Source organism: Haliotis rufescens, unplaced genomic scaffold, assembly GCF_023055435.1.
Source record: "Haliotis rufescens isolate VD_foot unplaced genomic scaffold, xgHalRufe1.0.p SCAF_4, whole genome shotgun sequence".
In the NCBI taxonomy this organism is placed as follows: Eukaryota; Metazoa; Mollusca; class Gastropoda; order Lepetellida; family Haliotidae; genus Haliotis; species Haliotis rufescens.
In genome coordinates this window covers 39150823-39166154 of record NW_025964112.1, presented here as the reverse complement: position 1 = coordinate 39166154, position 15332 = coordinate 39150823, and the positions used below count along the sequence as shown (strand labels likewise).

The 15332-nt window shown below is 41.0% G+C and overlaps 1 protein-coding gene across 1 annotated transcript; it reads right to left on the bottom strand.

The window, feature by feature from the left end:
• Positions 1–768: 768 nt before the first annotated feature.
• Positions 769–12998, bottom strand: LOC124134666. Its single transcript, XM_046499610.2, has 7 exons — positions 12606–12998; positions 5410–5623; positions 4884–5027; positions 3996–4373; positions 3305–3526; positions 2581–2706; positions 769–1167 (listed from the first exon to the last, which is right to left on the bottom strand). Exons 1-7 carry the CDS (start codon positions 12894–12896, stop codon positions 848–850), a joined length of 1695 nt encoding a protein of 564 aa, XP_046355566.2. The 5' UTR covers positions 12897–12998; the 3' UTR covers positions 769–847.
• Between the last annotated feature and the right edge of the window lie 2334 nt (positions 12999–15332).

Sequence of the window (15332 nt, the reverse complement as noted above, 5' to 3'; positions counted from 1 at the left end):
TATATGCTTATAGCACACAAATATGGATAACACGACGAGGTAAAAACAACGCAGCAGGTGTCTGACCCGTTTGCATGAGGTCGAATTAAGATTAGGGACCGACCATTTGTTTGCAAAAGAATCCATTTTTTAACGGCAAATAAAATTTGCTTTGACCAACCACTTCTATTTGTTAACTTCATTACAAATAACGATGTCAATGTTTAAAATATGTTACAGTTATCCAACCTCCTAACGAGAGATACGTCTAGTTACAACACGGTTTGGCTGGATCATTGATTAACATGTTCGAGGGCATGAAAATGTTTGGACTGAGACATTAAAACTATCTCTCTCCCCAACCCCAACCCCAACCCCCAACCCCACTTCCCGAACCCGGGTCTTCGGCGTGACGAGCGAACGCTTTAACCCCAACCCCAACCCCAACCCCCAACCCCACTTCCCGAACCCGGGTCTTCGGCGTGACGAGCGAACGCTTTAACCACAAGGCTACCCGACCGCCCATTGTATAATTGAGACGGGTTATTCTTTGGCGTTGATTTTATATAGTTACGTTGCCAGTACCATTGGCACTGGACTTCAATGTGATTTGGTGTCGATCATTAATATTTTGTGTCATTGACTGTTATCACCGAGATTTTATATTCGGTATTAGCTGATTTCTTTCACATCATGAAATTGTTATGGTGTGTCATATAAATTGTTGTCAACGAAAAGTAATTATCAACATTTTTTATTCAGTACAGAAGAAATATATTCAAATGTGCCTGGTGGCAAAACAAACAATTAAAAGTACAGTTCATTTTTGCGAATCAATCGTTTAGCAATCTACCGGAGCAACACTAGTTTACCCAGAGTTCTCTGTCTCCCCCTCGCGAAGGTCCACGACAGGGACTTCTGCCTCCTCCTGACCAGGCTCTTCTGCCTCCTCCTCACCAGGGTTATCTGCCTCCTCCTCCTCGACACGGTCCTCGACACATTCCACGACAACGTTCTCCTCCTCCTCCTCGCCGGTAGTCTCCGCGCATATCGAAATAGCCCGGGAGAAATTGTCATCACTGAGAGGGGGCCAGCGTTTTATCAGCACCCATGCAATGATGGCACCAACTCCGGCAATGATCAGGGACACTCCAGCAAAATACAAGGCTACACGATCTGATTGTTTTTCTGAAATGGCAAACATAATGCTCAACTGACAGTGGTCATGTTTGATGGTGTTTGGTGTGAAACACCATGCGAAAATATTTTCTGTGGTTACAACGTACATCCACTTGACACATAATGCATATGTATTTGTAGATATTATTAGTGAGTGAGTGAGTGAGTTGGGTTTGACGCCGCTTTTAACAGTATTCCAGTTAGATCACGGCGTGTCAGCTTAATGTGGAAGGAAAGCCCCAAGTGATGAAGGTCTCAGACGTTTACCACTTCGGTGAAACCCACGAGCTCGGGTATGGTGCTGACAAACCTAGAAACACAATCGGATCGAACCGGGATTCGAAACAACAATCATAGGTTTCTGGCGTGCCCAAGGGACGCAACTCTGCACAGCGACTCGCGGCGCCTTAGACTGTAGATATTATTAGATATATTAATAGATAGTAGATTAGTTGATAGTATTTATATAAAGATCTAAATGTAAATTTATTAATTTTGTACATGGAATAATATCTATATATGGTATAGCATGGAATAGCACATTTGTGCATTGTCACGAAATTATTGTTGTGATATTCGGTAAAAACATTATTATGTACAAATAATGTGACAAAAGAGAACCATATGGATTTTATTCCTGTAAATATGTGGTTATAAATTATATCAATATGAGTTTGGTTCAACATGACATATTTAATTGATAAATGATTTTGTGTTTTAATATCCTTATGCATAATGTTATGCAGATAACCTACATTGTATATGTAGCTTCTACCATTTACACGTGTGAACATTATTATTAGAATATCATATTCTAATTTTAGTAATCCCAGAGACTTTTAAATTTTCATTGTACATTAAACACACATCCAGTTTCCAAATGGTCACAGAAAGAGGCATTGAAGATAAATATTGAACCGTAAAGATGAACTGTATTGCAGAAACTTGATCCATAATGGATGCACGTGCATGACTCAGTTATTTCAGTAAAATCAAACAGAGAAACATCTGCTGAATTATGTCTTAATAAACGACAATAATTCAATTAGATTTTTGACAAAGCTTAAAACGTTAAGATGTCGAGCTGTCTGTAAACTTCCAATTAACATTTGTTCGCAACAGATGATGAATATTATATGACTGATTCACTCACAGTTGGGACTGATGCCTGGGCGGTTAAAGCAGACATTTTAGAAAATTACAATGTTACTTCTTTTCAGAAGGTGACATTTTAGACAATTATCAATACACAGCTTAATCAATACAGTTCATGTAAAACCGACAATATTATTTGACGACAGTGTGTAGTGTGTCAGTGTTGGCTCAAAGCCGACCCTGTCACTTTGACACTGTTTCCTGTTTTACAGGTTTACGGGAATCAAACAGCAGAAACACAAGAAACACAGACAGAATTTTACCCACCAATGATGGAGATTCCGAGAAGTCCTCCCACCTCGCCAAAGCAAACCAGCACTGGGAGGGCCAGTTTTATATTACTTCTACCCGTAGTGTTGATCAACACTAGTGGCATCAATACTTGATGGAGCCCTGGAACATTAATACAAATCACAAATCAGTAAGTCTTCAGATACAGTAAAGTACAGTTATAACGAACTCAAAGGGACTACTTATTTTAGTTCGTTATAACCGTATTTCGTTATATGCATATATACAGCATAACTACAGCAAATAGTCGGGACCAAAAAAGTAAGTTCGTTATATCCGTAAGTTCGTTATAAGCGTGTTCGTTATAATCGTAGTTTACTGTACCTCTATCACAGTGATTGCATTCAGACAAAACACATAACACCATAAAAGTGCTATCCCAAAACTAGAACTGAGTTACGGTTTATGTCACAGTTATGCACTTTACGGTATGTCAGTTTGATGTAGGCGGAAAACCGAAAGTAATGCAACTCTTAGGCGGTTACCTCTTTGGTGAACCTTCGAGCACTGGGTGGTGCTAACGTGCCTTAAAATATGAGGGTGAATCTGGAATTTGAACCCACAGTCACTGGTTTCTGTCACACCTAAGGGACGCTACTCTGGACGGCAATAGCTGATCTGCCTCATAAAAGTAAAGAATATATAAAGAATGCATAGTGAGCGCACAGAGTATATGAGGTACACTCATTAGTTTACCTACCAATGGCAGCTCCAAGCAGGAAGTTCATAGCCACCTCTCCCTTAAAGCTAGATTGGACCATGGTGACGAGGCCCTCAGCTAAGACTGATATCCCCATCGATAAAAGAGCTGACTTTTCTTTTAGACTTTCCTTCCCTGGGATGATCAGCAGAACAAACAGCACGAGAAGACTCCCGAACATTAAAAGCGTATGGTTGGATGCGTTCGTGCGGATTGACAACCCTTTAAGTCAAAAATTAATAACCAGACATTGAACAACATTCCCATATGGTTAAAACACACAACTATGAATCATGACAGGGCAAACATGACGAAGCACACAGCTACAAAATGTGTCTCACCCGTTTGTGTAAAGTCATCTTAAGATCAGGGACTGGTCATGTTTTTGCAAATGATTTTAAAGGCATATAAACCATTTTCGTTTCAATAACGACACATTATACTTGTTTTGTCAACCCCTGTTATCTGTCAAATTCATTAAAAATACCATGGTCAATGTCAAGATCAGACATCCATTCAAGGTTGAAAGCTCTTATGTGGGAGAATTCTAGTTTTCGAATCAAGGACAAGCTGGTTGTGGCACATAAGGGACGTAACTCTGCACACCGATTTGGAACTCCTCGGTTTACTGAGCCACACGAGCACCCAGATTCAAGGTTATAAAGTCATTTGAAAACATTCAACAACCTACCCATAGACGCGGGAACTGTTATCAGGATCAAGAAATAAATCGGTGGATGTTTGAAGAGCCTGGTCACATTATGCTGGGCCTGTGAGTTCTTCTGAAGAAATATACCAGCGAGAAGTCCTATGACACCCATTATCTCAAACACTCTCATTACGTGAGGCCAATCTCGTCCTATGTGAACTTGAAACACTACTGAACCATAAGTTTGTGTGCTCCGCCTGACCGCATTGAATTGATATATGTAGAAGGAGCAGCTGACAATGATGACTTTCCCAATGAGGAAGCTGATGTAGCTGATGATAAGTGCGAGAGCTGGGCGAGTGTTGAGGTGGTCGACGGTACTCACGACACCAGTCGTCCGAAGAAGACCCCCAGTAAAACCTTAAATAAGATTGATAAAAAAGTCATATACTCCAAAATAATTTTACATATAACCTTATGCATCGCTTGTGTAGTCGACCACATTAAATATATGCACATCGTCTAGAGCGCTCATAGGTCCAGAAGTGAGTGAGTGAGTGCTACTTTGAAAATGCAGCATTGTGTATAATTATTAAGACATGGATGTATCTGCGCTCGAATAAGCTACTTAAAAGTGTTTTGCAAATACTATCCGTATGACAACATTTCTTTTTGTCATATTCAGTCCCACGTGGACACACGGAATAGTTCCTTTTAAAAGTGCCCAGTTTATTACAAATAACAATGGAATCCACGTATGAGACGTAGAGTTTATATAACATTCCCAATTAAGGCATTAAACAACTTTCAAGGAAATATCATTGTATCTTAAGTTGCATTCATTCGTTGCCTGTGTGGCCGTTCCATTCTGAAACTTTAACCAAACTATACAAGGTTACAAATGAAAGTCATTCCATGAGTTCGACAAACCTGCCGTAATGCTTAATAGGATTGTCATGACATCGCCTGTGGTTGTCAATGACAACAAGATACAGGAAAAAATGAGTAGGACACTTCCCCACTGGGCGATCTTCCGGGCGCTGAATCTGACCAGAAGCGGCGCACAGGAAGCAGCTGAAATACACAACAGTTGTGCAATATAAAGGTACGCTTTGTGAATAAAGTTGTGACTAAATGAAAAATATGACAATATGTACTTGATACATTACAATATCGTGACATGATTATGCATTTTAGGCATTGATAATTACAAATTTAAGTCGACAACAGACGGATATGACGTTGGTGACCATGGTGTATTTAGCCTAGATGAATCAATTCAGTTATCGTGACATTGGTTAAAGCAGGAACTCGTTAATCTGAAGTTCCAGGTTCGATTCCCCACACGGGTACAATGCGAGCAGCCCATTTCTGATGTCCCCCGCCGTGCTAGTGTTGAGCAATTGCACAAAGCGACATGAACCATAATCACTCAGTTATCTTAAACATAATATACCTGCCAGTGCAAAGGACACCCTAAATATTCTTTGTTCTTTAGCCACCATCTCTCCATCTTCATACGATGTTACTCCAGAGTTGGTCTTGTCAACGAACAGGAAGGACATGTAGAACAACCCAGCCAAGACGTTCACTATCTGACTGGCAAATATGGGAACGAGAAAAAGCATGGTCTTCCTACATTTGGCCCATGCTCTATTTCTCAGTGTAAGCTGAAAATAATTAGGAAACAGTGTTAAAATCTGTACAATGTCAGTGATGCCATAACGACTTTGTTTCACATTTGTACCATTCTGTTGATCTGATTCCATGTTTTTGCTGTGTGTTTGGTTGGATTTGAAATTACTGATAATTCATGTTACTTTATTCTTATATTTTTACGTGTTATGTTGAGACATAACAAAAACATGAGACCTCAAGAATACAATTGGTATTAGGACATCTCTTAATGGCCTTATAAGAACCTTTCAGCATTGCAAGGAGAGCAAACAGACCAAATCAGCCATTGTGGGCCGCGCTCTCCTTGAGTCTGATTACACGTATTTGTTCCTCTTTTGCAAGTAATGTTAATTACGTACGTGTTTCTACACACAAAATGAATTAAAATAGTTAGCATAATAGTATTACGTATGTAATTTTCATGAATTTGCATGTTTCATATAAAGAAGGAATCAAGAGAACCTGAACACGAGACTCGTTGATTGTATGTGAATTTGTAAGTGTTGCTATTGTAGTGATCATCATTAGCTCAGGTCCCTTACGCCCTCTTCTCCCAGGAGAAACCCACCCAGAACGTTTCAGAGAATGTGAAAACTCCCCAACACTGCAGCCTTCTGCATTACCCAGATTGGCAGAAGGGATGTATTCCTGGCGGCAAACCCGGGCACTTACCCAATGTCAGTTAACAGATTGGATGGTACCAAACCTAAGGCACAGAGAACAATGGGGAGTCGGACAACTTGGTACTTGGGATGCAAGCGTGACATTTCGAAAGCGAGGTCCGCATATTTGCCATGTTTTTCCTGAATCTTGTCAATCATATTGGTGTCAAAAAGGACAGAAAATCCAATAATATAAATGATTTCATCGGATTTATAACAAAAGGGTTGTTGGATACGTCTGAGGCTGTTTATGGGCATATTCCAAAGAATTTTGTATTTATCATTTTCCATGACGCCCTCTACATATTCCGGGTCGTACCATGGATGGACCTTCTGTGTCAAACCACAAGCATGTGGAAAACGGTAATAAAATGACCGAGCCACTACATCATGCCGCTTAAGATACTGTGTTTTGTGCCAAAGCTGGACATCCACTGACAATGTGTTCGACAGTTTCATTAAATTCATTACATAATCTACATTTCATATTTACAATTTGATGCATAATCACACACTGACAGTTTCGAGAGGCAAGTGACTAGTCCTGAGCAGCAAACAGAAAGCCTTCTGTTCCACTTTTCAGGCCAGGCCGACTTCATCCAAGCGAAGGACTCTGCAGGGTTGCTGATCTTCGCAACAGACTGCATATTAATTCGATGCAGCGGTCGCTCAGATAGCCTCTCCTTAAAAGTCTGGGCCGATTTGATAAGGCACTTCGTTTGGTTGACACTCATTACTGTACCGTCCAGCAGTACAGAACTATCAACAAAATCAACATTGACATTGAGATTATGTCCCACATCCTTGGCTCGTTTACGAAAACAGTGGAATGGCTTGTTTTTTCATCATGAGTCTTGACATGCTATCCCTATTTCTGAACCATGACAAATGCCAAAAATCATGGCATGGGATAACTGGCGTAATTCTTGTACAGGAGGGATCTCGTGCCTGTATGCGCCGCCCAAGAATATCCCAAACATGTTCAAGGTGGTTCAAATCTGGGCTCATTGCGGGCCAGGGTAGAGTCGTTATTGCATTGACCCTCATGTAATCTACGCCTGCATGCGAACGATAAGGCCTGGCATTGTCATCCATGTACTGAGGTCGAGTAGCAAGAGGGTGGTTGTCAAAATGAGGAACGACGACTGGCCCGGAGCCCCTGTTAAGTTGCCCCTTATGGTGACCAAATCTAACCTGTAATCATGAGAGATACACCCCAAAACCATTACCGAGACCCCGCCGTATGCAACAGTCGGTTTAATGTTCCTGGGGGTGTAGGCCGAGTTCCGGTGCCTCCAAAGTCTCGTTCTTCCACCAGTGACGTGGAGCAGAAAGCGACTTTCGTCTGACCAATGGATCCGTCTCCAAGTTCTCAGATTCCACTTCTGTCGCGCAATACATCATGCTAAACGAGCAGCTTTGTGGTGATCTCTTAACAAGGGACGCTTTATGACTCGTCTAACCCTCAGTCCTGCTGCTTTCAGCCGGTTCCTGACGGCTCTGGTGCTGAAACGACGATTGGGCAACCACAGCTGTTTCAGACGAGTACTTGTTAAAAAGGGTTCTCGATATATGAGACGAAGAAGGTCCCTGTCTTCGCGATGTGTCACAGGAGCTCTTCCGGATCTGGGACGGTCCTGTACATCACCGGTCTGAGCATGTTTCTCGACTAAAGGGCTTACGACAGTGTGATGATACCCCAAATTCCGACCAATGGCATTACAAGACATTCCTGCCTTTTGCATGCTGATTATTTGCCATCTTCTGGCATTTGATAATCGCCTTCGTGCCATGGTCACACAATGTCATGGAATAACTGTTTAAAACCGAGCTTAAGAAAGCAATTTTACGTTTGGATATACTGCTTTTAGGGATACTCGAGGGTAGCTTGCTGCACGGGCATACCATGCATGGCACGTCAGCTTTCGTCACGCATGGCCGATTACATCATCTCGAGAAAACATAATTCTTCCCGTAATTTTATCTTTTATGACTGTTACATATATTGGGACCAAACAATACTGAAATATATTAGGGTGTGCTTCACTTTTTTCTTTATAATTATGTGTGTGCAAAAGTGCATAAGACAATTATATCATGAAGAGCCCCAACGTTAATCAGTACGCGCCCCCTCATTATGATTGGTAAATAAAAGGGAATGATTGAGGGAAGTGGGAGGGTGGTGGGATCTATTGTCTGAGAGTATTATTATTATTATTATTATCATTATTATATTTGCTCCAAGCCTGAAAGGCAACAACATGTTATTTTCAAAGATATATTTCTCTCTATTGCTCCACAACAGCTTGTCAGATTACTTTTAAATTGTGCATGTTTCTGCTACTTGTGGTGCTTGACATCGTTTGTCCTTTGACTTTGGTCATTGGTCACGTGGTTTGGCAGCCATATTGGATAAAATGTTTTCACGGTGTGTTTTGGCTACATATATTCAAATCCATACTCCTCTGAATCAACAAAATAAAATCCTTCTAAACTTTCTGAGAATTGTCTCCATATACAACATTTCAAACTTGTTAGCCGTTTTTGGATATCGTTTTTAGTGCGGCCATATTGAATTTAGTTTTTGATCATTTTTCTCTCGTAAATGACACTTTAAATATCATATCTGGTGAGGTTCTTCACAGACAATATTGAAAGTTTGCATGAAGTTATTTTGCCATATGTACCTCAGTTTTTGTTCTTGATTACATGTTAAACGTAACACTGCGTGGCGGTTATCTTTGATTTTAGTTAGTATTCTAATTGAGTACAAATACTGATTGAAGCGCCCCACAAAGAGACGATTACCCCCGTTAACGGGCTTTCAAGAGACCCAAAAGCAATACACAGTCTTGTGGGAAATGCCTTCAGCATTATGTATGTTACCCGTAAAGACCAGGGTTAGAATTGGTCTTCAGCAACCCATACTTGTCTTAAGAGGCGACTAACGGTATCGGGTGGTCAGGCTTGCTGACTTGGTTGATGCATGTCTTCGTTTCCCAATTGCCAATTTCTACGATGCCATATATCTGACGGCGTTGTACAAGCAAAACCTTCCAGGATTCGAACATGGACCTCAAATATGGGTTTAGAACACCCTGGGGCGCTGCGGTACACGCTAATTTCGTAGCGGCGATGCCTGCAAGCTGTGCCTAACTTTTGACAGCGTTGGTACAAGTACACCAAGCCTACCTGAGTGGAGCCGAGTGTGCGCGCGGAGATGGGGTTCCTGACTGGGGTGCGCCCGTCTCAACTAAAGCCAAGACTTAAGCGGAACTGGGGTTCCCGTATTTGGCTACGCTTCAGTGCCCGCAGGTACGGCAGGAAACTCCATTCATTCATTCAGTCAGTCAGTCACTAAAGCTCATTCGCTTAGCGCTAGTGGCATTGAAACTGTCGTTTATTGTGTCGTCAACTCCCACACTATTGTGAAAGAACCACTTCTCATCCGCTGTCCGTTATGTTCACATTTTGTGTGCGTATGCAGAGAGTTGGGTTGCAGATACCACACAAATTCTAAGGCCGTGCGTTTGTGTGTGCGTGTCACTTGGAGCCCGGCATTGCTGATTACATCATCATCTTCTTCTTCTATTTATTATTATATAAGATAGCTGCGCGATAAATCACAAAGAACAATGAAGAACGGGGCGTGGTCGTTTTCACGATAAGACAATATTTTATCTAAGTTAGAGAAATTGAATTTTACACACTAATGTTACTTGTAACGATCTCAAATGAGTCCGAAAATTGTCTCAAATCAATTGTCTACAGAGTTATGGTCCTTGCGCCATACTTTACAACTTAGTGCATGCTGCATGAAATGGGGACAAATTTTCTCAGAATCTACTGGAGTTACATGAATGAAAGTTTGCGTGATTATCTAAGAGTTAGAAAATTGGTGCCATAATAAAGTTTTTACACAGCAGTGGCCCTCGATCCATGTTATTTACGAAATGAACTAGTAGTGGGGGTTGTTTATCGTACAATAAAACACTGCAGTGAGAATAAACCATGAGGGGCGCAGTGCAGTGTTTTATTGTACGATAAACAAAGACAACGAGTCATTTATTTCTTATATGAGATATCAACATAATGTACAGCCTGTTTAAGGATGATAATACAATGTACAAACTTCAAATATATTTATCCGTATTTAAATAATAATAACTCCCTCAATAGAATCCCAACTCGGCAATGTCGGACAAGTCCATTTTATGCACTGGTGGGTATTTATCACAATCCTCACCTCGATAATCTGTACCTTTCCTCCCAACACCGGTTGCCATATATCTCACCCTTTGGGGTGCTACATCTATGGGGAACACCTCACTAGACACAAATAACTCTCAAAAATAACGTCGTCATATATACGTAGTCATCAAGTTGCAAGCACATGTTCGAATCTCCAGAAATGATGTCATGATTAGAACAATGTTTAATCGTGACATATAGGACGCTTCGTTCTTCATTGTTCTTTGCGATTTATCGCGTAGCTATCTTATATTTCTATATAGTACATAGTGTCTTGACAAGTTTTCTCAGAAACTACTGAATGAAACTTTGCAAGCGAAACTAAGAGATACTTATTGAGACAGAGTTTCAAATTGAGGCCATAAAATATTTTGTGTGTATTAATTTCACAATTAATCATTGTTTTCTGATGACATAAAGCGACCCTAGTGCTTATCTCTTAAGGCTTTATAGGACTCGGGGTTTTTAAATCGCGTTATAATACATATTATTCACAACTATATAAACAAACCAAATTCTTTTGTGCGGGGGGAGTAATAACGCTGTTTCCTTGTTTGTGAATGTCTAGTGAGTTGTTCCCCTTAGATGCAGCTGGGCAAAGCATATGAACGTAAAGACCGAGGTGAGGTGAGGTGAAATTGGGTTTAACGTCGCGTCCAAGATTATTGCACTTATATAGCGACGTGCATGCACGTGTATGTGTGTGTGTGGCTGCTTGTACTAGTCCGGACTGATGATGCCGATTTATAGTGTTAGCTCACTGAGATACCATGCCGCAGTTTAACATGAATACCCCACTCAGACACAGTATACTGACTCCGAGCCGACCAGTCCTTGTTTTAGCCCCTTAATGCCGAGCGCCAGACAGGGTAACAACAAGTACAATCTTTTAACGTCTTTTTGTATGACGCGGCCCGGGATCGAACCCTGGACCTTCCGCTCTCCGGGCGGACGCTCTACCACAAGACCACGGAGGCGGTCACGTAATGACCGAACGATCGCATCCAAACGTGGGAGAGATATGACAATCGGTACTGGGAGTAATTGTGAGAATATCTGGGAAATACCAAACGTAATTAAAATCTACCGGTTTATAAAATAGACTTGTCCGACATTGCCAAGGTCGGATTGTATTCAGGGAGTCATCATTATTTAAATACCTTTAAATACTTTTCAAGCATGTAAGTTTTATTAACAAACTGAAAAAGGCAGTTGATATCTCATATGAAAAAGAGTCGACTCGTGGTCGCTGTTTGTCGTGCAATAAAACACTGCTGGGGGAATATATATTTCTTCTCTCCTCATTATTATCGATTCATTGTACGATTGTAACTCCCACTCGTCGTTTTTTTCTTAAGTTTCACCACGTTTTCGAAAGATGCATACTTCTGAAACCTACATGTGTGTGTATTTACGAGGATAAACCGCAAAGTGGTCGCACAGATATTGCTTTGTTTCGTGTTAAGTTATAAGTATTTGTTTCCGGGAGGTCATCAAGAGCAATTGACATGTGAGAGAAACGGCAAAAAAATGGCTCGTGTTTAAGCACTTGCATAAGAAGGGAATGTCACCAAAGGAATATCCTGCCTTTCCGGCAAAAGCAAGTAAATTGTTCTAAATGTAGTATGCCATCGGTTCCCAGTGAATTTTCCCGTCATCAAATACTCAATAGGGGGCACGGGTGGCCCAGTCGTCTAAGGCGCCGCGATTCGCTGTGCAGAGTTGCGTCCCTTGGGCACGCCAGAAACCTATGATTGTGGGTTCGAATCCCGGTTCGCCCCGATTATGTTTCTACGTTTGTCAGCACCATACCCGTGCTTGTAGGTTTCACCGAAGTGGTAAACGTCTGAGACCTGCATCAATTCGGGCTTTCCTCCCACACTAAGCTGACACGCCGTGATATTACTGGAATAATATCGAAAGCGGCGTTAAACCCAACTCCCTTACTCAAATAATCAATAAAACATGTTACGTGTTTATCTCCTGAATGAACCGAAAGAGAAATACACAGCCAATCATTAAATAACCCTATGCGTTAAAAACATACAATTTCATCTCTTACCGGACATGACACTGCTTCAATGTAATCATACGCAGGGTTGCCTTCTCCAAGGCTTTCGTAGTCATTAGCTTCAGGTTCCCGTTCGTCCATCGCTTGTTGGTAGGGAGGGGCTGGGTTGGCGCCGTCACTGCATTTCATGGAACCAGGATTGTTGTGGTCAGTGCTGACGGTAGTCGACTTGAATTCATGCTCAGGAAGGTTGTTTTCCTGTAGGGTCTCTTCTTCCTCAGGAACATGAATGATTTCATCCCCAGATTCCCGATGAGAAGATTGTCTGAATTCAGCCGACATTGTTGGTAATGTCAGAGTAATATATGTTCTTTGTAGCAAGTCCGTATATTCTTAATCTCAATAAGAGAAAACTGACGTCAAAACAAAGTCGTTACACTATGATGTGTTTGGAGGAAGTCGAAAATAAACCTGCATGTCCGATACGCAAATTAATTTTTCTAGAAGTAATCATTCCGGTTTCATTTTTGGGTTTATTTTAAGGAAGTTTTCAATAAATGGATGTAATTGAGTGAGTGAGTTGAGTTTAACGCCGCTTTTAACAGTATTCAAGTTTTATCACGGCGTGTCAGCTTAATGTGGGAGGAAAGCCCGAAGTGATGCAGGTCTTAGACGTTTACCACTTTGGTGAAACCCATGAGCACGGGTATGGTGTTGACATACCCAGAAACATAATCGAGGCGAACCGGGATTCGAACCAACAATCATAGGTTGCTGGCGTGTCCAAGGGACGCAACTCTACACAGCGAATCGCGGCGCCTTAGACGACTGGGCCACCCGTGCCCTCAAATGGATGTAACCATATTTAGGTGAATCAGTGGATCATCCAGCTTCAAACTTCTAAAGATGTTTTGAGGAATAGAAATTGAATAATTTCTATTTCTTCTTGTATCATGGACAACATTTCTCAACCATAAGGATCGGACAATTCATATGAGTTTTAAGATGTTTTCTCAATGGAATCATTATGACAAGTAATTTTAAAACAAAGCATTTACACTTTATTTCTCATGAACTCGGACGATGGAATGAGGCTCAAAAGGCACTTTGAACTGTCTTTCACAATTTGTCTTTCTCGTCTGCTCAAATCGCAACCATATACATACATGTGTGACTTCCATGGTAACCACAATCAAGTAGCAATTTTTAGGCATCGATCACCAATGTATGTAGATAATATGATGACACAGGGTGTGTGATTGCAGTGCAGGGCGGTATAGTATTTGCGTTCTATGGATATGTGTTTCCTTTCCTTTTTTTGACATAGAATATTTTTTACCGAAATTATTACTTTATCGCTTTGTCCACATGCGAAAATAGGGGTCGAACAAATTTCGGTGAGATGATTCATTTAGAAAAACGGCCAAATTGATTCATATTTTTAAAAAAAAACTGCCATACATGTATGTCAGTAGTATTATGTTTTTAGCAGACCATGTGTTTAAAATGGCGTGCGGTGGAAGATAATGAGAAAGGCTTTGGCCCATTCCCCACAAGGTGTGTTTTGGTCCTGAGAGCGGAATGTTTTGAATGTTAATTTCCGATCGATGTGAGGAGCACTACGGTCAACTGAACAAAGTCACGTCGAGCAGAAAATGATGGATAGGGCGTTCCCAACCATCGCGACCGCACGCGTGCCAAGTCTAATGATCAGAGGAAACAGCTTCGGATTGAGAGGATACATGTAAGTGAATCGATATTCGTATTATTGTTATGTAGTGTTAGTGACACTTAAATCTTTTCCTACATTACAATGACGTGTTACAGCCGCTGATCTACTACGACCTTACAGAAACCTTTGAGAACATGTTGCTTTAATAGCTAAACAGGTAGGTATTTTCAAACACTGATTGATCTCAATATACAGTTTCAAAAAGAAACGTTTAATACTTGTGGTATAAAACATGAATTTACATTTCAAATCCTCTCGCTACTTTAGTGAAAAGGTTTTATGCAATTGCTTCCGGTATCATTTTTGTTTTGTGAAAGCGCATGAATAATTCAGTACAACAATAAACCACATTTAGACCAACGCCTCGAGCGATCTAAATAACTAACTCGCGCACTGTATCTCATCTGGCTATGCAGTCACAAGGTTCTGAATATCAAAAATAACGATTAATATATTGACCAAGAATTTTCCGCATACAAATGAGGACGTATTTACAAATATGAGTGAGTGAGTGAGTGAGTTTGGTTTTACGCCGCTTTTAGCAATATTCCAGCAATATCACGGCGGGGGACACCAGAAATGGGCTTCACACATTGTACCCATGTCGGGATTCGAACCCGGGTCTTCGGCGTGACGAGCTAACGCTTTAATCACGAGGCTACCCGACCGCCCCTACAAATATGAGGGGCGGTCGGGTAGCCTAGTGGTTAAAGCGTGTGTGAAGCCCATTTCTGGTGTCCATCGCCGTGATATTGATGGAATATTGCAAAAAGCGGCGTAAAACCACTATCACTCACTCACTACAAATATGAAACAAGTAACTACATGTCAACACTGTTTCTGAAACTGGAAATATGAATGTAGAAAGTATTACTGACGTGGGTTTGCTTCCTTGCTGCTAATTATTCCGGTTTCACAGGTACAAAATATTATTAAGGAAGAGAATGTATGGATGTCAACTTCTTTATTATGAGGAACACAACGTTTCGCAGTATATGCTTACTCCTTCATCAGGTGAATGAATGATAACCTTTTGTTATCTTATT

Excerpts from the sequence above, each read along its gene's own strand:
- LOC124134666 (XM_046499610.2), bottom strand. The coding sequence starts at position 12,896 with ATGTCGGCTGAATTCAGACAATCTTCTCATCGGGAATCTGGGGATGAA. Across the intron at positions 5,028-5,409 it reads GGTGTCCTTTGCACTGGCAG|CTGCTTCCTGTGCGCCGCTT; the intron begins GTATATTATGTT and ends TGTGTATTTCAG. Across the intron at positions 2,707-3,304 it reads CCTGCTTGGAGCTGCCATTG|GGCTCCATCAAGTATTGATG; the intron begins GTAGGTAAACTA and ends TTAATGTTCCAG.